The following is a 24,562-nucleotide window of genomic DNA, read 5'->3' on the forward strand; positions in this document are numbered from 1 at the left end:
CAGCACAAGCCATTGCTGTTCTATTCAAGAATTTTTCCCCTGTGCCCATATCTTCAAGGCTTTTCCCCACTTTCTCCTCTATAAGTTTCAGTGACTCTGGTTTTATGTGAAGTTCCTTGATCCACTTAGACTTGACCTTAGTACAAGGAGATAGGAATGGATCGATTCGCATTCTTCTACATGAAAACAACCAGTTGCGGCACACATATTTAAACCTGCACATTTCTTCACCAGAGTTTATGTGAAACTACCTCAGCCCCGGTTCAATCAGCTTTCTAGTGCACTGAATAGGAGCTAAATAGTAATATTCTGGACCATTACAAATGGGAGATGTGGTGGTTTGAATAGGTTAACTCACTGGAAGTGGCACTATTAGGATGTGTGGCTTTATTGGAGAGGGCAGAGCCTTGTTAGAGGAAGTGCATCACTGGGGCAGGGGGTGGGCTCTGGGGCTCCTTTGCTCAGGCTCCACCCAGTGTGGAATGAGAATCTCCTTCTGACTCTCTTTGGATCAAGATGTAAACTCTCATCATCTCTAGAACATGTCTGCCTACAGGCTGCCATTCTTCCTGCCATGATAATAATGGAATGAACTTCTCAAACTGTAAGCCAGCGCCAATGAAATGTTTTCTTTTATAAGACTTGCCTTGGTCATGGTGTCTCTTCACAGCAATGAAACCCCAACTAAGACAAAAGACTAATGTATTTCTCTGTTACTTTACATGATAAATATATATATCCCATAGATGCAGTAATGAATTTTAATAGTTTTAAGTATTTTGATGTTTATATATTTTAGAATAGAATGATAGAAATATATTATCAATGTGTATATTCTAACCCCACCTTTAAAAAAGTGACTTTTGTTTAGTCTTTTTGAAATTATGTGAAATTATTAAGTTGAATTACCTACTAAGGAAGCTAACCAAGCAAGCTGATGAAGGTCTTTAAATCTATCAGGTCTTTAATAAACTTGTTACCATTTATGCCCACCAACTAATAATCATGTAAAATGTCTTATTTCCAAGACTCATAGAAGTCAGTTATTTTGTTGAGAATTAATTGTTTCATATTAATATGTACTTGTTTAACTATGCTGCTTTATCTCAAAAGTATATCCATTACAAACGTATTAAAAGATTACAGGCTACTTTTAAACATTTAAGCCTTACAGACAATAACATGAAATTTGCCAAGTACTTGGGTAGATTGCTTCTTTATACAAATATAAAATTTGAATTCAGTACCATGAGGGAAGACAAGCCAGGTTGGTGTTTTATGATCAAAGCAGTGGGAAGTTTAACAAGCGTTGGCTGAGAGTGTGAATCAAGGGAGGAATGGCAAGAAGATGAGGAAAGATGGCTTCATAAATACTAACCTCTGTCCTCAACAACCAGAGAGAAATACAGAAACATCTCACAGAGACAGAGTCAAATGATGAGAAGGATTATAAATCCATAGTCATTTTAAAGTTCATAGTATCTTTAAAAATTAGTGCAATTTCAATGAAAAATCCTTACAACAAATCAAAGCAAGAAAGTATAGGGCCATGTTTTGTTTGGGATATGAGTGGCTGGAATAAGCTTTTCAAAAATGAGTCACTATTTTCAGAAAGACCATTTTCCATTTTTGAAAATTAAAAGTTTTAAATATCCAATTTTCCAAAAGCTGTGTGTGCTGATAGATACAACTTTATGAGTTTTTATATGACATGAGAAACCTTAGATTCATTCTAGTTACAGTGGAAGAATTCGAAGAGAATCGCACCACTAAATTGACTAAATTGATGCTAAATGTAAGGTAAAGTAGAAGTAGGCTATTTTTACAGTTTCCCTCTTCCAAGAGAACGGTATGCCATACCCAAATCTGTAATAATCATAGCCACCACAGAGAGAAAACATAGCAGCTTCCCTGTGCTAGAGAGTGGGCTAAGCACTTGGCTGGATTGCTTCAGTTAATCCCTGAAAAAAAAAAAGTCTCATTCCCTACATAATTTGCAAAGGAGAACCCAAAGCTGATGAAAGTTAAATAAACCTCAGAGATCCAGAAAGTGAGTGGGGGAAAGAGCTGATTGCAGAGTAGGTTATTGGGTAGAAAGCCCACAGAGTGTTTTCTAAGGCTTCCTCCTATCCTTGGCTGATTCTATGCATTGGTGATACACCTTAGTGCTTGTAATTATCTGTTATTTTTCAGAACCTTCCAGGCACTGAACCATCTTTTCTATTTTGGTATATATGTATTCAACTTTGTTGCTTTTTGAGCATAAATTTAGAATAAGTTTGCTGGGGGGGTGGGGACAGTTCATAAGCAGACCTCCTCACATTTGTTGATTACTTACTGGAGCAAGTGTTATGTAGAGGCCAGCGGTTCCTGCAGGAATTTCATCAGTTCGCTTCCCTGTCTCATCATTTTGTAAGAGTTTCTCATTAAACCTAGAGCTTGCCTTTTTGGCTAGGTGTCCATCCAGGGAGTCCCTGGGTGGGTCACTGAGATGCCCCACAAGCACTGGAATTACAGTGCTGCCACACCCAGGTTGACTAGGCGATAAGATCTCAGATCTCAGGCTGGCCTAGAAACCTTTCCCACTGAGCCACTTTTAACATGGGGCCAAAGTCACAATTAGTTTTTAGCTCAAAGGCACTATATAGTTTTGGTGTGTGTTAGGGATTTCTGTGCATAGCACAAACTGGTCTTGCTAATAAGGTTTCTGATTTGAAGGCAAAAATAGCCTATGATGTTTCTTTTTCATTTCAAAATAATTGGTTTTGCTTCATTAGATCGCTGGATTTCTAAGCATGCAGATAATGATGGAATGGACAGAGCATATTTCTAGAGGGAACGTAGGCTTCAAGTGTGGGCACTTGTGGTTGTGGTTGTGGTTGTTGTTGTTGTTGTTGTTGTTGCATTTCCCCTTTCTCGGAGCTATTGAAAAGCAATGACCTTATTTAGTTGAAGTTACATAATCTCCCATGACAATGAAACATTGGTAAATAGATTAGTGAGAAATATTCTATAGAGTAGAATGATTTTCCTATTTGTATACAGAGTTGTGTAGCCCTCTGTATTTTGCATTGTCTTTCAAGCTACTATTTACCAATGTGTGTCCTTAAGCATACTCAAGAATAAACTGAAATTTTGCCTGAAAAAAGCATTGCACAAAGCATACACATCCATTAATTAACATGGAAGATAATGACATTTGAGCAAGCCCTCCTCTGAGCTTGCTTTATTGATATTCACACTGCACGGTATCTAGAAATGCATAAGACATCGATCTTACAGGGATTGGAGTTTGTTTTGTAGTCTAAAACCAGAAAGCTTTTGTTGATGAAACAAGCACACCCCAGCTTAGAATAGGAATATGCTTCAGTTGGGCACATATTAGCTCTGATTGTCAGTGTCATTTAAGCTTCGGATGAAGACTTTGTTCTTAATCATAATTGCATATGTGGCTCACGTGTGAAGCTTTTTCTCTTCCTAGGATTCCATAATTAGTTTAAGCTAATATGACTAAGAAAGTATTCCCCCAAAGAAAAGTTGCAGTTTAGGCTTCCTATATTTTAAAATATTGAGCATAGTCAGAAGTAAATTTCCAATTTAGCTTTCACATTCTTACTCTACAATCATTTTTTAAAATTATACAGCTATTTGGAGGATTTTTCACTGAGGCCTAAGTGAGAATATAGAAAATGCTTCCTTTACAGAAAGAAATGAGATTGTACCTGTCAATTGGCATCAATGGTCTCAACAGTAACTAAAATATCAGAACACTGTTGCAAGAGTTAATATTTTAAAAAGAAAGATAGAAGTGCCTAAATGTATCACCACCACACACAGAGAGACACATAAACGACACATACCACTAGCACATCACAAACCTTTACTGTCTCTGCTTAAAAAAAGAGACCAAACACATCAAGTAAAGTTGTTTCTACATGTATTGTTAATACAATCTATACAAATTTTCTTTGATACAATTTGTCATGTAACTCATTATAAAATGAAAGGACAGATGTGGTTCAGATGTTACATCACTAATACCTTATATTTTATGGGTTGTACTTGTCAACAGATAAAATTCAATCTGTGAAGTGTAAAGCGGGAGAGTGTATTTGAACATTATGACAAATGCTGAGTAGCTGTCTTCAGACTATTGAAATCCTAAAACCTTCCTTGCCTCCCAACAGTTGTTTGTTATTCTACCAAACAGACATTTGGTTACTCAGGGTTACTTCAATTAGAGTGGATCTTAGAGTCTTGACACTGTTTTTCTCTCTTGGGTATAGAGTCTCTTTCCTGACATCATTCAGCTTACTTGAGTTATAATGGACCATCAAATGAGTGTGTTCATGAAAGAATTAGATATGAAGACAATTGATTTCCAATCAATGTCCTATCATATGTTTTTCACATGTTATCATGTCGTCGTTGGGATGAGTCTTACAAGGAGTAGCACAGTAAAGGGTTTCCCTTTACGAGAGGGATATAAAATTCTTGTCTGAAGTTGAGATTTCTTACTGTCGTTGGTATATACTAAGTCACTGGCTCTGCCATCTTTATGGCCGTCTGCATTGGCAGACACCCCCCCCCCTTTTTCTGTCACTCAATTGGGAAATCGCAGGGGCTGTACCTTACAAATAAATTGCTTCAGCTTTATCAATGGGAGTGAAGTGAGTTTGGCACTGGATGATATAAATGATAGCTCTTCTCACATCAAAAATGCTCACACTTGGAACAGACACTTTATCAAGTGCCTGAGCAAACACAGCAGCTTTTGAAGTGTTTGAAGAGCCATTCAATTTGAGAGTCTTCATGCCTTCACTGTTCCTTAATCTTATTAGTGTAGGCCTCTTTCAGAATAGGCTCTTCCTTGGTTTAAATTTAAGGACATAGATTATAAAATAATGCTTAAAACTTCTTATCTACTTCAACCTGTTGATAGATAGATCAAATACTTAGGAAGCTCTTGAATTTAAAATGAGAAGTCATAATATTTTAAAATGCCATCCAAATTGGTAGGAACCTCTTGCATCTCCCCCCCCCTTTTTTTTTAATAGAAAAGAGAAGTTTCTATTTTAAATTCTATTATTCTTTTCTTCATTTTCCAAAATTAAGCAAGGGAAAAGAACAATTGGTTCACAAGTGACAGGTTAAGCGAATGAGAATGGATCTAAACTAGCACAATAAACTGTTCCCAGTGTTGGAAGCATCCATCTTTTAAGTTTAAGTGTACTAACCTCGAGGACAACCACTGAGGACATTTCCTAGTTCCTCATACTATATTTACTCTGGCTCCTTTATGCTTGGAATCTCAACTTTAGAACTGAGCGAGAAGCACCCGCATTGTGCTTGGATCTCCCTTAAACTGGAGAGCCAGCTGCAGCGAGTAGGGTCATTAGAGCTGTCTTTGATTCTGCTTGACCCTCAGCTTAGGCTGTCTGTTGCAGGGCAGTACAACCCTCCCCTTCAGCTTTCTTTTCCAGCCTCCTTATCCTTGGACACTGTTAATCTCCTTAGCATTTTCATAGACTTTTTTAAAATTTTATTTCTGCCTGACCTTTATGCTTGAGTCCTGACACCTAGGTTGAAGTCCTTGATCGTCAAATCATGGCAGGGTTAAAATGTTTATCAGCATCAGACTTAATCAACAAATTACACGTTAGCTCGTTAGTCCAGCTTGCCTTCTCCTCTCTGTGTGAACTGGCAGTTCTCTTTTTTTTTTTTTCTTTCTCTTGCAATCTCTCTCACTGCATGTCTTTTTGTCTCTAGTCTCAGACATGCACATGGATTGGTCTCCCCACTACAGGGTGTGAATTATGTATAAACCATTTAGTGATTGCTGTATCGTTCATGCTATCTTGTAGATTTTTATATAAACAGCTACTGAATGAGATAGTAAAAATAATTTACTCCCCATTTTTCTTTTTTCTTTTTAATATTAACTTGGTTTCCCTTATTTTTTAATTTTGACATTTTCAAAAATGCATCCAATGTATTGTGACTCCCTGGTTTTCTAATGGAAGAGCTTACTCTTTGCAGTTTCACACCTTATAGTGAATTGGGATCGTCTTGAATAGTGGTTTAAACGGTTTATTTAGAAGATCTTAGAAGGCAGTTCTTCTAAGTGTGGGATGTTAGCTATGGACATGGTTTTAGCAGCCTGTGGATATGTCCTGACAAATTAGGTTTATATTCATGTACTTTGAAAGCAAATTAAGAGGGTAGTTGAAAGTAGGTTAAAATTATTTGAATTGCATTTTTCAAACTATACTTCTCATATATTTTAAATGAGATTTTAAGAGAGATTAAGGGACATCTTAAATGAGAGAATATCTAAAATAAGCAAATGAAGTCAGAAGCTCCCAGATGCTTCTCTTAAGGTCTTTGGCCAAATTTTAAGCAAAACCTTGTACAGGGAAAGTCCTTGATGATTGAATAATAGTCCATAGCCAAAAAGAACTAGAAAATGACTTCCCCGTCATTATCTTCAGTATTTTACTTTGTAGGAACTTCTGAATTTAAACACTATAGTTCCTTACGGAAGCTATTATGTTCCCCAGGTGATAAAGGCACAAAGCTGTGTAATTCCCAAAGTGGGTACAGAGGTTTTTCCTAAAAATGTATAGACCAACAAAAAGGAAAATGGCCAGCTGATATTTTGAAACTTCTCTGTCTTTTTACAAGCTCAAATTACTGTGGCTCAAATTACACACATATAAAGTAGATGATACGTAATTTTAATATGCTAGTCCCTTTCAGTGTCAAAAAGAAAAATGCCTGTTGTTCTTCCTGTATCACTAATTATGAAAATATATAGACAAAGGTGTGCTGTTGAATTTTCCAATGGATTAGCATCACAACAACTGAACATAAAAATCCTGTGCTCAGATGGTGACTAATGCATACGGATCCTGTGTCGCCTAAAATAATACATCTGTCCACTCAGGGAAACCCTCATAGCACAGCCACCATTGGGTGCCATAGTGGGAAAGTGTCTCGGGAAAGACACAGAAGTTTCCTGAGATGAGCGCTAGTGATTGATGTTGAAGACATGCTTGCCTTTTATAGTCTTTACCGAAATTCTTGTTGCTCACCAGTAATTTGTGAATAATTTAATTCAGTAGTTATGAAAGTCATATTCTGGGGCATTCATCTCAAAATTGTGACCCTTTTAGACATCCATCCATACTTTTGATGTGCTAGAATGAAGGACAGATCTAAACTTTATTTTGGTCATTCCTTGATGTTTCCCTGATTTACTGTGTCTACAGTCATGTTCATCAACGATATTTCCCCATAAAACTGCATAATAGGCTTAAGTCATTTCATCTGCATCGACATTAGAGTGCACTGGTCCCTTCTAGCCTGGAAAACATCATTTGGATTCTCACCACCCCACTTTCTTTGAGCACTAGCACCCTGATCATCAGCATCAATAGGAATCTAATCACTGACCTGGTTTGACCCAGACAGAGTCGCTCCTTACAGCACATTTCCTGTGGTATGTCCATCTGCATCTCTGACCCAGACCAAGGTTTACAGAGGATGAAAATGATGGGCCATTGGTCATCGCTCACACGCACGAATATTAGGATCTCTTTAGAGTATGAAAAATGCACAAGCATTCTTGGGACTGAAGGTTTATATACCAGGAAATGAAAACTTAAATGTCTTAGTACTATCTGCATTCAGCATAAGGTTAGGTTAAAAAAAAAAAAAACTCTCTAAGTACTAATAAGTATTTACTTGTGGATTTTAATGTCAAGTACTATTTCTAGACATTTTCAGTTAATAAAATAGCCTCTAGTTGTCTTCTGTAAGAGTAGCCATGCTGATAACTTACTATGAATACGGCTAGTCTGAGGGGACACTGGGATAGTATGTGGGAGAGCCTATTTAGTCTTCAGTAATGCAAGGAGGGTAATGGTTATCAAGTGAGAGCAGATTCCATGGCTGTCACGCAAATCCACCTATGGCAGTGACCGTAACTTTACCTGCTGGTGCTGTCTAGAACCAGATAGTTGGGGTAAGCTGCACCAGAAAAACTTCCAGCCATACTTTCTTTATGCCATTGTTTGTCCGCCTGATATTTGTGTTCTAAAAACTCCTAATGAATTCAAAAATAAGGAAGGAATAAAAAGTTCTTCCAAAGGAGGATCAACGTATGCATGCATGTGTGTCTTTTATAGCACATTTAATGCATTTTTTAAAAAGACAGATGTTAACTAACAAAGTGATGAAGTATCGCAACTATATATTAAGTGTATTCCTTGTGGTTTTTCTGGGTGGAAATATTACCAGTGAGCCCCATTGCTCTTCAGTGAGGAGCAAACTGTCAGGCAGAGGATGGGTTGTTTCCAGAGCAAAGGAGATCCTCACAGTAGGGATGCTCAGAACCAGGCTGCACGATGTCTCAATGGATTCCATGGAGTGTACATGAAACCTTGGGGGGAGGCGCTAGATCTTGGAACTCTTTCAAACAGGAGCACGTACGCAGTTTTGAGAAGGAACACGTTCACAGCACAAACGACTTAGCATTATTTAGAGTGTGTTTATGATGTCTCCTTCCACGTTTGTGCAGTTGTGAATTCCTTAATGGAAGCTATACGTTCAAAATTGTACTAGATTCTGATGCAGCGGAATATGGAGGTCATCAGAGACTGGACCACAACACCGACTACTTTACTGAGGCTTTTGAACATAATGGGCGCCCCTATTCTCTTCTGGTAAGTAAGAGTCTGTAGATTATTTTCATTCCATTTTAATTTAATTATTTAGTTTCGTAGTAGTTATCGTTTTGTTCAAAGAAACAACTCTTTAAATAGTAACAGGACAGGAGCAAAAAGATAAGCAAAACAGGAAAGTGTGGTGAGAGACTCTGGGTCTTGGGATTAATAAGACTGAAGGCTATTTGGCTATATTTAGAAGAAATATTATAGAATTTAAAGCTATTTCTCTGGGCTTGCGGGGACAGGTTTGTGTTGTTTTTTTATTACAACCATGTGTTTTCTTTATGTAACAATTTAATTATTGCTTTCTCTGCAGTATATTTCATTAACTGGATTTGTACATTATTGTCTATGTAATGAAGTTTAATTTAAAACATCTTGACGAAATACATGATTTATACCTTTTCTGTCAGCTACTAAATTGAGGGCCGTATTCTTTGTAGTTATAAATTCTCTCAATTATTCATGCACCTTAGAAAAAGCTTTTTAATCATATGAGTTTTGATACACTGCAATGTCAATGATAAAATACTCCCTTCAAATACTAAGTTTCCCTTGTTAGTAGATGTAGAGTTTAGCAGCATGTTAAACTGGGCGGAGATTTTGCATTTAATTTATGGACATATGGTAGGCTTAGGTTACATATAAATCATATTTTCCTCCCTTTTGCTTTTCTTGGCTGGTCATGTGCCTGCCGTTCCATCCCCTCTCTCTCTTCATCTGTCTCTTAGACCTTCAGTGTTCTCTTTCACTCTGAGAAGTATTCTCTTACACTCTTACCCTCAGGAAATAGCTAGCCAACATGTGGATATATCATAGCAAGTAAGCAGATTTTTATAAATTATTCACATTTCAAAAGTTTATAAGCTAAGCCTTAAAGCCTGTATGGTACCCCTGGGTTCCACTCTACTCTACCACTTGAAGTTGCACAAGCCTCCCATTTAGTAAAGCACTTTATCCTAGGCAGAGCAGATCAGCCAGAAAATGCATGAAAAGACTGCAGTGCTGAGAGCCGGGGAGTGATGTAAGCCCAGTGGCCAGGCAGACCCAGCTGTTGTCCTTGTGTGTGTCTGTGTGTTGATAGCCCTGATGTAGGTTTAGGTGGAGACAGAGGGACCGTGTCTGTATGTCTGTCTGTACGGGTACTATCAGATTGCACTTTTGAAGAAGAACTACAGCTATAACCTGTCAAGGCATTCAATTTTGACATGAGCGATAAGCTTGATAAAAATAGTTCCATAAATGAGTGAGGAAATTACCTAAAAGATGTGGAATAACCAGAAAGGTAAAAGACTCCTGAGGGGGTTGGAGAGATGATTCAGCTACGGGGAGGAACCCGAGAAGCGGCAGCCCATCGCAGTAAAAGGGAACTTTATCGACTGGAGTTTGACAGGAGGAGTTTGAAAGATTTAGCAAACTTCTTTTATAGGTAGACTTATCAAACGTTCCCGTACCTGAACAGAATTTTGCTAGGGAAAGGCTCTGTTGCTATGCTGAAATAAGGAGAAAAAAAAAAAAAACACCCAGGAATCCAGTGCTCCAGCTACCACTTTCAAGTGTTAAGCACTTGAGTAATTTCCCGTGGCCACACCTGTTTTCCTCATCTGTAAACGAGGCCGTACAGTTCTGTTCTCTCTGTGCCAAGAGATTCTTAGGAAGCATAAACCCATTAGCATGGCCGGGCTTTTTCAACTGCCAAAGGCCTTTCTCCCTGTCTTTAAGTCCTGATGGCCATGTGTTGACACATTATGCCATTTTAATATCGGGAACATATCAAGACAGGAAGTGCCTTGAGAATGCGTAGTTACAAATACCTTCTCCCAAGTTGGAAGACATCGTTTTCATCCATAAGCATTCACATTTCTTGGTGTAGGTAGAAAGTACTCTGGCATCCATTCAATGTTTTCAAGAGAAAAATATTCTGACATAATTAAAAACCAGTCAACGAGCCAGTGTTGGTGGCGACCAGGTTACTTTCTGAGCACTCTTTGAAGGGACCATGCAGACAGGTCACAGCTTCTGAGTTAGCAGGGTGGATGGAGACTCTTCCTTCCCGCTAGGGTTTAGCAATACAACCACAAGTGCTGAAGAAATAACCTGAGGTCTTAAGGACCGTGTACAATACAACTGTGATCCACCTCAGTCAGGAAGGTGAGGAATAGCCTGCCTTTCTGAGGGCAGAGCCTGGTTCTCTGAGACCAGAGATGCTTGAGTAAGTATCTGTCTATAAGACCAAGTTCCAGATACATGGATCACTGGAAGAAGCCCAAATGAAACAATTATATAAATATATACACATAAATACACATATATGATATATGTGTGTATGAATACACACACAAACACACACACAAGAAAACAAGTTCCACTTGCCAATTATCTGTTAAGCAATGAGGGCAAAGGGCAGGGGACAGGAAATTACATAAACAAAAGCAGCTGTTACAGGAATGCCTCATTAGAGTCGGAAGTCCCTCGGAAAGTGATTTGTGAGTGCTGAAATCCAATTATGTACTTGAAAGTGACCCTCGGTGCACTATGGCTCATACCAATAAGATCAGCTCTGTGCACAGCAGTCCCGGGATAATGAAAGGAAAAGTAACACTAAGTTTCCCTCATCCCATGAAATTCCTGCCCATCACAAGCAGTTCAGAGCATTTGCTGAAACTTAATGTGCAAGCTCAGTACTCCAAGGGATCTGCTGAGTAGGTGTCAAATCTGCTTTCAAAGACAGCGACAAACAGAGCTCAGAGGCATCTTAAAATACACCTGCATCCTGCAGCATCAGCAGGTACCGCCCAGGCTCTCTCTGCCTGCGATTCCTCACTGAAAACCAGAAAAGCAGAGGTAACTGGATTCACACCACCTCTGAAACGCCTTTGGAGAGTCGGGGCACTGAATAGCTGCCGAAGCAGTAGGACGGAACTCCTCCAGCCTGCTGTGCTGATGGTTTGGGGAAACTCCATTTATTTATTTATTTATTTATTTATTTATTTATTTATTTATTTTGCGATTATTTAGCATAATTATTTCTCCATATTCTAGTCTCTGGCATAGGAGTCCGTATGTTAACCTGTGTGTGAATGGAGCCGTGTTGGGTGAATAGACCCCCTTTCCCTTCTCTGGCTCCTAAGTTCAAATATCACATCGGAAAGGAGCGCACTGGAGCTCAAGGCTCCTTCACAGCCACAGCGAAGATAGTCACGGTGAGGGCGTGGCTAACCTAGGAGACTTGGCGTTAGTGCCTTGGTCAGCTTGGCTCCATCCCAACATGGGGTTTGTTGACACCTATTCTAAATCTGGGGATGTATAAGGATTTGGTTCAAATGGAAGATCTGCCATAGATGTATTTTCTATTGTCACCCTTCTATAAGTATTGAAAATACAATTTAATACAGTTGGAGCATGTCTTTGGCATGATCTATGGGAATGGTCACTTATTTTAGAAAACAAAAGTACTTAATTCTTAGAGTTTTGTTTCCTTAATATTTCTAAATTAGTGTGTCCTATATAGAATTCTGTATACAATTATATAATATGTAGAATTTAAATATATATATATATATGCACATATATATACACATACACACACACATATGTATATATGTACATATATATGTTACTTTTCTCCAAGCTCTTAATACAAAACGAGAGCGACTTATACCTTTTTCATAGAAAGTACTTGTTAACTAACACATGTATACAAAAACTAAAATTACCTTAACAGTCACTTTTTAAAAGAAATATATCAACTAAGAGTCCTAACCTATAATTTCATTAAAGAATATTTTCATCCCGCCAATATCATATCTGAAAGGGCTGCCACTAAGTTTAACACTTTCTGATATATTTTCAAAATTCTCTGGGTAGCATTATGTCTTTTTTTTATTTTAAAGTGTTGTCATTGCAACGTTTAGACACCTTGTTTTCCAACATGATGTAACCAATTTTGGAACTCATTGATGATCCTGAAGAAACTAACACAGACACGCTGACCTCACTATGTGGTCGTATGGTTTTGAGATGCACTAGGGGTTACTACAGTAATTAAACCTTTCTGCGCTAGCCATAAAAGTGGGTAGAGTGGCGTGTATTTGATTCTTAGTAAATGATTTGAATGGGCCAGGTCACGATGACTGTGATGGTTCATAGACGTGTGTCACAGCGTCTCTTTTGTTCTTCACTTTAACATGTAGAGGCTGAAAGCCTAATCGGATATGTTTTATAGCACATATGGTCTATAATGTATATGCTAAATCTTTTCTGCATATATATATCAGGATGTAAGTTATATTTAAACATACCTAAACATTTATGCATTACTTCTGTCTGTGTCTCTCCACTTGCCATTCAAATCAAAGACATTTTGGAATTTCAATAGTGAGAGGAGAGTTACAGAGACAGTACTGATACCCTGAGTTTTAGCAAAATGCCCAGATCATGTTTCTAATGATCTCATCGTAAGGCTCAACCCTGATTATCTTCAGCATTTAGTTTAATTGGCGGTCATTTCCAAATGACTGAGAAACTTGTTTTACATACAAAGAAATCCACTAACAAAATAAAACTCAAAAAATTCATAAAGAACCAGAGTAGGGGAAAAAAATCACTTGCTTATAGAATTTTTATGCTGTTTATAACACAATGGCACCAGAGAAATATAAACACACTGTGGTAATTAACAGTTCAGTAAGAAGTGTAATTATATAATATTCCTGTTAAAGATATTATGATTACCAGCTGAAGGGTTTGGAACAGGTAGTATTGTATCTAAGTGTGACTGGAATTGGGGTCATAAAGTTCCTTAAACACAATGTTCAGCATCATTTAGAGAGAATTCTCAAAACATTTTCAGTCATTTCAATGCCAAAGCAGAAAAGTCAATTGCAATCTTGAAATTCGTATATTCTCTTGTTTCCAAATCTTAAATTTGAACTAGCTAAAATATTAAAGGATACAAAGAAAAGAAGCCTCCTGACAAATGGTGCTTACTATTTACATGCTAGTCATAAATCACTATGAATCAAGCAGTCGCTACCACAGCTGCCCAGAATCCAGCTAACAGGTTGAGTGGAACTCTTCCGATGTTTCACTGTGCTGTACACTGAGAAGAACCGATCATTATTTGTCACCAGCCTGATTCATGTGTCTCATTGCAACTCCTCCAAACTGAATTGGCAGGTCCCTGTGACCCGTATTATGGGACAAATCTTCTCAGGAATTTTTTTTTAATTACCCAATCAGATTTATATAACAATAAGATCACAATTTACAATATGTCAATACAATAATTTCAGAGCCTGTTGATAAGGATAAAAGTTTTACCCCAATTATTCTAACCTGGTGAAAATCTTAGCTATTTGTAGCAGCTTTTTAAGACCAAGCGGGATCAGGATCTTCTTCCTGCCCATCTGCCTCCATGTTGGCTTCTCCTCCTCCTTCCCCCACTGCCACCTCTCTATCTCTCTCCCCAGCTCCTAGCTCCTGTCTCCTGGAGAGGAATGTAAACTGCCTGCTTTCTGGTGCTAGGTCGAAAACTTGATTGTTCTTTGACGTAAGATTGTTTGTGTGGCAGAGCTTTGTATCTTACCTACAAGTCAAACTCAGTATCTACGATCCTAACCCATGGACTACAATCCCTTAGATGTTTACCCGTTAGAGGGACAGAGTGCTTTAAATTTGTTCCAGGGGAGCTTAGAGTAGGAAATGAACTTACCGGAAGGTCAGTCCCCTTGTTTCTTCTCTTTTGCTTTGATGGGTTTTCTTTTGTCTATGACTTCACTATAGACATTCACAATCCCTTGGATTGGAGCTTTTCTTTTATCCGTGGAGGACTTCTACCTTACATACATACAGCTTCCCTTTGTTGGAAGAATTTTCTACATCTTACTTTAATCTGTGTCTTAGCTAAGAAGAATACCTTGGATGAAGTGAATTTCAGGAGCAGTTAAATTCTAATGTGGTTTAAAAGTTAGCAGTCATTAATTCAATGTGTAAATTATAGGTAAAAAGATTTGGGCACTGAACTGCTTGATGTCCCCACCTGTAATGACTGGGGATGTGATGTTTACCTTTCTCAAAGTACTTGATGGCAAATCAGATCGTGACGCTGGACTAAGTAGTGGCTATTGGCATTTGTTAAATTTTTAACAGATGAAAATTATTTTTCAAATGACTGTTACATTTAAGGAAGGATGAGAAAATTGCCTCTAGCCATTGCATTCATAGCATAATTTTATTTAAACTACATCTTTTACCATGAGCTGTCTTTTAATGCTTAAAACGATCCAGTTCCATTGGTCTGCCTGACTTTTGCAAGCATAATTGGGATTCTTTACTGTAGATATCTTAGACAAGAAATAGTGAGGTCATTTGCAAAATTAAACGGCAAATGAGATTATTTTGTTTTTCTTCATAAAGCCATGTTTCTTGTCGTTTTTAATTTGGTTGTAAACTATAAGAGACATTTTTATACTCTCAAGTGTTTGTGTAGAGGTGAAATAACTGAATATAGTAAAATATTAACAAAGAAATGGAGAGAGGTCTCATAATGACATCAGTGATCTATAATTATTATTTTATTATTTACATTGCTATTTCTTAAGTGTGTTATATAGAAAATAAATCAGGTCACACAGTTCATTAGTTATAAATTTTATAAAGATTATGTTATGAGTAGTTATATTAGAGGATTTTTTGAAAGTGTGTTCCTCAAGTAGTTACAATTACTTTTTAAAATGCAGCCATTATTTGGACCCAACTTTCCTAATGGCACCTGATAGCTGTGAAAGATCAAGTGATATTTTACCCCCACTTCCTTAAAGCCGTAAGAGGATAGATATCTGGAAAGAGAAAGAAAGAAAGGAAGAAAGGGAAGGAAGGAAGGAAGGAAGGAAGGAAGGAAGGAAGGAAGGAAGGAAGGAAGNAAGGAAGGAAGGAAGAAAGAAAGAAAGAAAGAAAGAAAGAAAGAAAGAAAGAAAGAAAGAAAGAAAGAAAGAAAGAAAGAAAGAAAGAAAAGAAAAGAAAGAGAGAAGGAAGGAGGGAGGGTGGAAGGAAGGAAAGAAAGAAAGAAGGAAGGAAGGAAGGAAGGAAGGGAAACGAAATACACAAATTAGGTGAAAGGACCCGAAGGAGCCAAATGGCTTTGTGATTTAAATGGAGTGGAGAACATTCAATATGTGGTGTTGTCCTAGGGTAACCTGGCCATCCAGCTAGGGATTGCTAAGGCCTGAAAGCTATAGAAACCGGGGAACCAGGGAAAAGTTTAGAGCATAAGATATCTTCCGGACAAGATTCAGAGGCGTTTAGACTCCTATAGCTGTAGTGGGAGTGTGATAGAAACCATAAGGGCAGATGGCAGTAAGATAGGAGTGTGGAAAGGGCATGACCTATCTCAGAGAAAGGGTCCTCTATTTTGTTTGTTTCTTATTTTGTTTTTTCTTTAATTGGGTTAACTTTATTGAGTGCCTGACTGTTGTATTTATTCTTCCAATCACAACAACAACGGTGTGAACTGCACGCAGCCCTTGTGTGCCAACTAATAGTGAGATTTAAGAGAGCCCTTGACTTCATTCCTGTAAGGAATTGAATCTTTTGTAAATAGTTTGGAGCCCTCTAGTGGTTCCTGTTGTAATAGCCTTTGCTGCCAAAACTGCTGAATGAACTTGAGCCTTCTGAGGCTCAAGTAGGATTACTTGAATCACTGTGATCACAGTCCTATGAGAGACTGCGTGGTATATATGTCACTTTGATTTTACGACAGCTTGTTCAACATTTCTTTTAATTACACCGTTGTGATTGTGTTGACAGGTGTACATTCCAAGCCGAGTGGCTCTCATCCTTCAGAATGTGGATCTGCAAAACTGAAGAGACCTACACACTCAGCCCATCTCACGCTGATGTGTTGCTGCTGATCCCCCTCACAGTGTTGATAGTGTATAAGCTTTGCAAAACACTGCTGTCTAGCCAAAACATCAGGCTGGAACTCAGCGTTGGAATACGCAAACATATAAGTTGCTTATGAAGTAGAAGGATGTGCTTAAAATATTAGCAACGTCTATTTCAAAGCCATCCAAGAAATTAGGATTTGCAAATGAAGTGAAACACATGATAATTTTTAAATATTACTTTACTGGCAAAGTATTCAATTCTTTCATTTTAAATTTGAATTATTCATCAGGAATGATTATTTTGGCTGTAGTAAAAAAATTTTTTTGAGATAGATATTTGGTGGCCTTATTTGTTCTCTATCTACTTGTGTTAATGATGAGGTACTGAGTTTGTTTCTTTGCTGTGTTTTTTAAATTGTGTTTAGAAATACTGTGTTAAACACGTAGCACTAATATAAAAATGAGAATCTTATAAAAGATAATATAAAAATTCTTATCTGTGCCTCACTTTGCATTAAGTTTTATCTTGTACTCTCCTGTCCGTATACTGTTTCAGTAGACGCTGATATTTCAGTCTTCGGAAGACTTGAAGTGGTCATTGTAGCATTTCTGATGATGTCTTTCACTTTAATCAATAAAAAAAAAGATGCCAAATTGCATTGACTAATGTGCTTTTTATTGTGCTATTATAAGGAATGATTTGCAAGAAATATTAGTGAGCTTTATCTCAACTCTGATGTGTTCTCCATGTAGATTCACATATGTATAATGGAGCAGGCCACTAATGACTTTTTCTAACTGGTGGAAGCATTGTGTAACCTAAAATCAGAGAAACCAGGGTCGTGGGATGTGGCTCAGTGGCCTAGAGCACTTGTGAAAGCTGGAATAGCTGTGCTCAGAGGTTGGGGAAATTATTCGGTGGTTATTCGGTTATTTGATGATGGACTGCATCTGTAGGTGACCTGAGTTTAGTTCCCTGCACCCCACTGGGTAGCTCACAGCTGCCTAGGACTCCAGCTACATCTTCTCCAACGTAACTTTCTGGCTTCCAAGATTAATCAAACCCATATGTATAGATCTACATGTAGGCACATATGCATAATTAAAAATAAAATCTTTACCAAGAGAAGATGCAAGTTCAAATCCCTAGCACTTCCATTAAAACTAGGACTTACTGTGTACATGGATAACCCAGGCATTAGGCAAAGATGACAGGAAAATCCCAGGAGCTTGGTGGCTAGTCACCCTTGGCAAAAAGTTGGCTTCATAAATGTGATGCCCTGTCTTAAAAGACAAGGTGGACCGTGATAGAGTAAGGCTCCTAGCATCTTCTTCTGACTTTTATGTGCATGATAACGGACATACTGTCACACACACTAAAAAGTCCTACACAGTGTACAAACATATACAACTTATTAACTATGAAGAGCCAACCATATTAATGAATTTGGATACCCAAGTTACTCTGCTTTAAATCAGAACCTTTAGAAACTGCATTGAGTATCTCAGTCCAAACTCTAAAACTTGCTTTTTTGAATCTCAATTTGTGTGTATTTGTGTGATGCATTTCTAAGAAATGTATTGTCTTTTTCATTTTTATTAATATCCATTCTTCATTTCTATTTTGTTTTAACATGATTATTCATAATTAGTAAAAAAATTGCTTGGAAATGGGGGGAGGGGATTAATGGGATCAAAATTTACTGTGCATGGATGAAATTCACAAAAACCAGCCTTACCATATTTAAAAATTTTTTAAACTTAGTAATAAATAGGCCATAGACTTGCTGTTGCTTCTAAACCTGTATATTAGCCATTATTCTTGAATCGCCAACTTTGAGTAAAGCTTTGGAGATCTAGGTCTCAAACATGTTACTTGTTTTCATTTGAAATAGTATAATAGCTTGGTTTCCTAAGACTCAACCTGGCCAGTTAATATTGGTGCACACAGGGAATCTTGACTGAGGCTGTCTGGTGGTTTTCCATTATACAAGTGCATTAGTGTCTCTGTCGTCCTGGTTTGTGTTCTGTATTCATCAGGGATGGTAGTATGATGTGCAATGATGACATCCCCTGGACTGCTATAAAAATTATTACACTTGTCTTGGTTGTCTATAAGGAAAGATGGCTTTTTGCATCAGGAATGGTATGTGTGTGTGCCTCTGCATGTGCATATGCACACATTCCAGTGTGGATGCACATTCATGTGTATGGATGCAAAGGCTAGAATACAACCTGGGACATATTTCATCAGAAGACACCCTTTACAGGATCTGTTACAGCTTAGCACGTCACTAAGTAGGCTAGACAGGTTGACCAGTAAACCCCCAAAGAATTATGTGTCTCTGCCTTCCCAAAGCATAAGCCACCACACCCATAAATTCCAGGGACTGAAATCAAGTAAGCCCTCCTGCAACTGAGCCCTATCTGCAGACCTTGGGTTTGCAGAGGGTGTTATTTGTTTTTGTTTGGTTTGGGTTTTTTATCCATTGATAATTTTTCTCTCTTTTTTTTCCTTTTATTGGATATTTTCTTTATTTACATTTCAAATGTTATCCCCTTTCCAGGTCTCCACTCCCCTCCAGAAACTCCCTATCCTATCCCCCCTCCCTTGCCTCTAAGAGGATGCTCACCCACCCACCCCCAACTTCCCGCACTGGTAATCCCCTACACTGGGGCATTGAACCCCCACAGGACCAAGGGCTGCTCCTCCCACTGATGTTCAACAAGATCATCCAGAGCCCAGGGTCCCTTCATGTGTACACTTTGATTGGTGGTCCAGTCCCTGGGAGCTCTGGGGGCTCTGGCTGGTTGACACTGTTGCTACCCCCATGGGGCTGCAAATTTTTAACACAAGAAATTACTTACCATTAAAACCCTGTCCTTTCACCATGAGTTTATGGAAAAGTTTAAATGACCGGAGTAGTTACAGCTAAAGTTCTTCTGTATTCAATATGGCTTACTGTGTGAGGTTAGATTTTTATCAGTCTAAGTGATTTGCCCCTAAGTGATTTTCATCATTTTCTACTGCCCCAACATACCAAGATTAGCTGTGAATATGTTGGTAAGTGAAGATTACTAAAAATAAAAAAACTAGGCAAAATATTAAGCATTCAATCTAAATACAATTTCCTTTTCTTTGTCTTGGTATACCAGTTTTAGAGACCCGGTAATTGTCTAGTATATTTCTCTGTAGGTCTTTTATATTGAGCTACTGGCATGCCTATCTTTCTTTTTATTGACTAAACGTTTCCAGAATTCACAACAGACAGGTATAGAATTTCACACTTTGTGCCTTATAATGCTTTTTCTATGGCGGGCTTATTACTAACATCAAAAATGAGAATAGCCTGTCTTTGTTAACTTCCAGAATGCATCTTCTTGCTCTTTTAACTTCCTATGTATTTATTTATTTATTTGCACCATGCTCTAATGGTACCAAATGACCACTAGCAATGGCTCTGGCTATCCGAAACAAAATGTATTCCTGATGCTACTAATACTTAATGTTTTTGGTTGATGTTCTCCTACTCAGGAAAAGCCGCAGTTTTAATAGACTGTAAACATTTTGCACAGGGTTTCTCAAGTCTGTACCGCCTGACCTCTGATGGGCGATGCCGATCATATTTTCTTTTCCATAAATAAGCGTTGTCTCTCACACTGCCCTCTTTGTAGCCTAAGCGTTCATCTTTGACATAAAATGAGAGATTTTAGTCACCATGTTTCCCGCGTTCAGAAAGGAACCAGTGACAACAAATTGAATTTTCAGGGCAACTGTAGAAGAATGTAAGCCTCCCCCTCCTCCCTCCCCTCCCCTCCCCTCCGCCCTGACTCAGGCCTTTCCTTAGCAGTAGCAATTCAACATGTGTCACCCACTAGGGCTGTAGGCATTGGTACGTGGATCATACAGGAGGTGGTCTGAATACAAAACCTATTCTTAAAACAGTACACAGACCAGTGCAGACAGATCAGGGAGGAAGCAGTGACGGGTAATGTGTTTTTCTCTCCTTCTGCTCTCGGCTTCCGGGCAGGTATCTTTTCACTCATTCTGGTTCTGCAGCCGTTGCATCTGGCCATCAAAGCAAGGTAAAATAGCTTTGCGATTGCTCTTCCTGTGTAGAATGAACCAGAGCAGATAAACTTGATAGGAAGAAAAACAGCAAAGCAGCCATTGGCTGGCCTTGCACCCCGCACATCATTGCTTTTTTTTTTTTTTTTTTTTTTTGCCTACTTTAAGGCATGCCCTGAACTTGAGTTCTTTCGACGGTTGGGGCTCATTTATCTATTCCTTATGAGGGAACAGGCACTGAGCTATGAACTTTGTGAGGCAGAATATTCTGATGAAAGACAATAGAAATTTAAGGCACAGCCAATGTCATGTCCTTTATTCCGTGCAGTTCATTTATCATTCACTGTGCATTAAAATTGAAATGTAGATAAATTTTCTTACTAAAGCCAGCCTTTAGGAAGGAAAAAAAAATCAAATGAACTCCCTACTAATTTTTTTCTGCTCTATTGTCTTATTAATGATGATTTGTCGAGAACTGCAGAAAAAAATTTACACTTCAAGGCAAGAAAATGTTAATGGGTCGTGTAAGAATTAAGATACAATAGTTTTAAGGGGTCTTCGTTCTTCTGTAATTTAAAACTTTACATTGGGCTTAACTTGGCACACACTATGCAATGTAGACAGTGATTATGTATATGAAGAAAAAAGGCGCTTATGATACACATGTTCTTGTTACAGAGTATGCAATTCTGGGGTGTTTGCTTATAATACATAATGTTTCTTGTCATTTCTGATGGACCCGAGAGAAGGTTAGTGATCATACACAGACTTGCAGACAGGAAAGCATGCACTGTATGTTACTATAACAGTGTGACAGAATGATCAAAAGACCTGAATACAAGTCACAGCCATTCATTGCATGCTCCTCCTTTAATAGACTTCTTGTATGCCCAGAGATTTAGAACAAATGCCCTGGTCTGGCAGCCCTGACATGCCAACTAAAGAAATGCCAGTGATTCACCCTGACATGCCAACGAAAGAAAATGGCAAATGCTGTTGATAAGCAGAGAGAAGAAATGTAATCAATTTGGACACAACTGTGCAGAATAGATGGTGGTCTCCAGTGACCCCAAGTCTATCTTTGGCATAGCTGACCTGAGCTTTAAGTTTTAATAGAGAAAGAATCGAACCAAGGGCCAAGAGATATGTATAGCCAAGCATTCCCAGCCAGCCTGTTTATGGAAATCAATAGTCAGTATAAACGGAATGCTAAGGGAAATCGCTTGACTCCTCCGGAGGGATGTGGCATCCAGTTGTTGAGTCTAACCTTTCCCTTATCCCTGCCAACTCACAGCCTAGAATAGACTCAAGAAGAGGAATGCAGCTTAAGGAAGCTGTAGAGGGACCACACTTGGAAGGCTTACTGTCATGCTTTAGATTGGAAGGTCAGACTTTTTTTTCAGAAACATTTAACCTTAAACTTGTATATACTAATAATAAGTTCTTAAAGGTAGGGAGAAACATAATGCTTTGCTCTCCCATCTTGTCAGTGATACAGTACTGACAACAGTTAGTAAGACTTAAAGCGAAACTTTGACAAGAGGTATCCTACCAAATTACTTTGCCATAAAACAATATGAATCATTTGCTAAGGGTTTAAATTATATGTGCAGACTTGTCTAAAGTACAGAGAAAACTCTGAATGTGTACAAACTATAGCCTCTCCCAATATTTGTGTTCAGGTCATATCAATGAATATTTTAATATACATAGGGCAACATATGGAATCAGGAAATCAGCCAAACACACACAGTTTCTTTGGTTCCAGCATCTGCATAGAACTAACAAATCACTTGATTTCAAGTATGATATTCATATTCCACTTTATGTATCTTTGGATTAATTGCATCTACCAAATCTCATGGAGTCATTTTATTGATTATTTTTAAGTTTCCAATCATGTAGGATATGTTTCAAACTGTTTATACCCTAGAGAATTTCACCTCCAAATGTTTGCTTCTTTTTCCTATACAATGAGAATGGGAGCTGAAATACTTATGATTTCCTTCTCCCAGCCATTAGGAATTCCTTTTACTGAGTCCTTGCTGTCATATCCCATCTATCCCAATGAGATGCACGATGAAACAGCGCATGCCACTTTATTATATATATAATAAAAGCCATGCTTTAACGATCTGGCTAAAACTAACCAACTGAGATGTGGTTCCTACATATGTACACAGAGTGACATTCAGTCCCCTGTCTTCTTAACAGCAGGAAGCATTATTTTTCAATATTAAAATAGCCCATGAGAGTATCTGTTATTTTTATACAGATATGGATTTTACAGCCATAATGTATGCTGCACATCTATTGATTCTTATCACTCCCTATAGCAAGATGCATTGTGTATGTTTTCAATCTGATTGCTTCCAAGTACAGCAAAATGGCCATCATTGTCCTCTTATCCAGGGTTGGGGCTCATGTTGGCTCTGTAGTCTTCCATGTCATTCCCGCCGTTAGATTAGACAGATTTTTATCAGAAGTTACAAGCTTCCTTTCTCCCTTCTATTAGTGTTCGTTCACTGCATCTGAATTCAGACTGGAGAGCAGCAACCCGCACTACCTTAAGCAAGGTTTCCAGAGCCCAGAGTGGAGACTACATCAATTCCATTCTTGTAATAAAACCACACATGATCTGGGTTTTCTCAACATGTATTGTAGAAATCTCCAATACCAATAAGTCTGTGTAAAGAGCATACAACTCAGTTACAATGTTTATAAGCTGCATGCCTAGATTGGGCAGGTTTACCAGTGCACTACTCTATTTCCCAGCGAGGAGATCCCTTGCTTCTCATGGCCATGTGGCTCCATCTTCTTTCTTCCACCTCTTCCTTCATCTTCCTCTGTGTGCTCCATCTCCTTCATCACCTCTCTAAAACCTCCAGCTCCACCTTTCCCTTCCATTGCCCAATCATAGGCTCTAGCCTTTAACTGACCAGTTAAAATAGGAGACAGGTTCACAGGAAATCACCTGAGTAGGTGATCTATGCTACCCCTGTTCTTAAGAGTGGTAGCAGAATTAACATGAAAATACAAACAACACCAGGGCAATCCACAACAAATGTGCTTAACTTACACACACACACACACACACACACACACACACACACCACACCCCACATACAACCATCTCCTTCAACTTATTCTTTGCTCTGTTCCATCATTTTGAGGTCACTCTCTCGTGGACTCAGCCTGTCTCTCTCATGACTATTATTATTGTCTCCACCATGAGGAGAACACTGGTCCCATTGTTTATGCTTCTAACTTACATTCATCATTTAAAGGTATGTGCATTTGGCTTCTATTTTGTCTTTATTCCTTTACTTAAACTCTTCATCTTACTCGTGTAGGGAGCTCTTCTGTTACCTTTGTATTTTTTGAAGTTTAAATTTTGGTAGTAAATGGTTGTACATTTGGTAGTTAAAATTTGTTCCTCTTCAAATGGAGGTGGAAAAGTTGAACACTCCCCTCCTCTTCTGAGCATAACTAACAGGACAGAAATATTGCCCCTTTTGATGTGAGCAAGTTGGAGAAAACTACAGAAACTATGATGGATTTCCTCTCCCAAAGTTGGACTGGGAGCCTTGTAAGTGCTCTTCATGCTAAACATATATAAGGATGTTAGGAACGGATTAAACTTTACTTTGAGAAAACAGACACATGAATAGATAATGCAAAATCTGGAACGAGTTGACCTAAGTCATCAGCAAGTAAACGACAGGAAAATGAGTGAGATGTCACCTATTAAAAGCTACATGAGAGGCATCCCCGTATATCATATTTAGACCTAAACGTAAAACAATATCCTATGAAAGAGATGTTTTTAGACATTCAAGAAAATACAAATATTGATTACAAAGGTCTTACAATGGAAA

The 24,562-nt window shown here is 38.2% G+C and overlaps 1 protein-coding gene across 1 annotated transcript in view; it reads left to right on the forward strand.

Moving 5' to 3' along the window:
- The window catches only part of Gbe1 (1,4-alpha-glucan branching enzyme 1), a 232,374-nt gene extending 215,100 nt beyond the window's left edge, over positions 1-17,274 (forward strand). Inside the window, exons 15-16 of the mRNA XM_021184815.1 lie at positions 8,609-8,726; positions 16,536-17,274. Of these exons, the coding sequence (XP_021040474.1) occupies positions 8,609-8,726; positions 16,536-16,592 (175 nt within the window). The 3' untranslated portion in view covers positions 16,593-17,274. The remainder of the gene's footprint in view (positions 1-8,608; positions 8,727-16,535) is intronic.
- The last annotated feature ends 7,288 nt before the right edge of the window (positions 17,275-24,562 follow it).

This window comes from Mus caroli, chromosome 16, assembly GCF_900094665.2.
Source record: "Mus caroli chromosome 16, CAROLI_EIJ_v1.1, whole genome shotgun sequence".
NCBI lineage: Eukaryota > Metazoa > Chordata > Mammalia > Rodentia > Muridae > Mus > Mus caroli.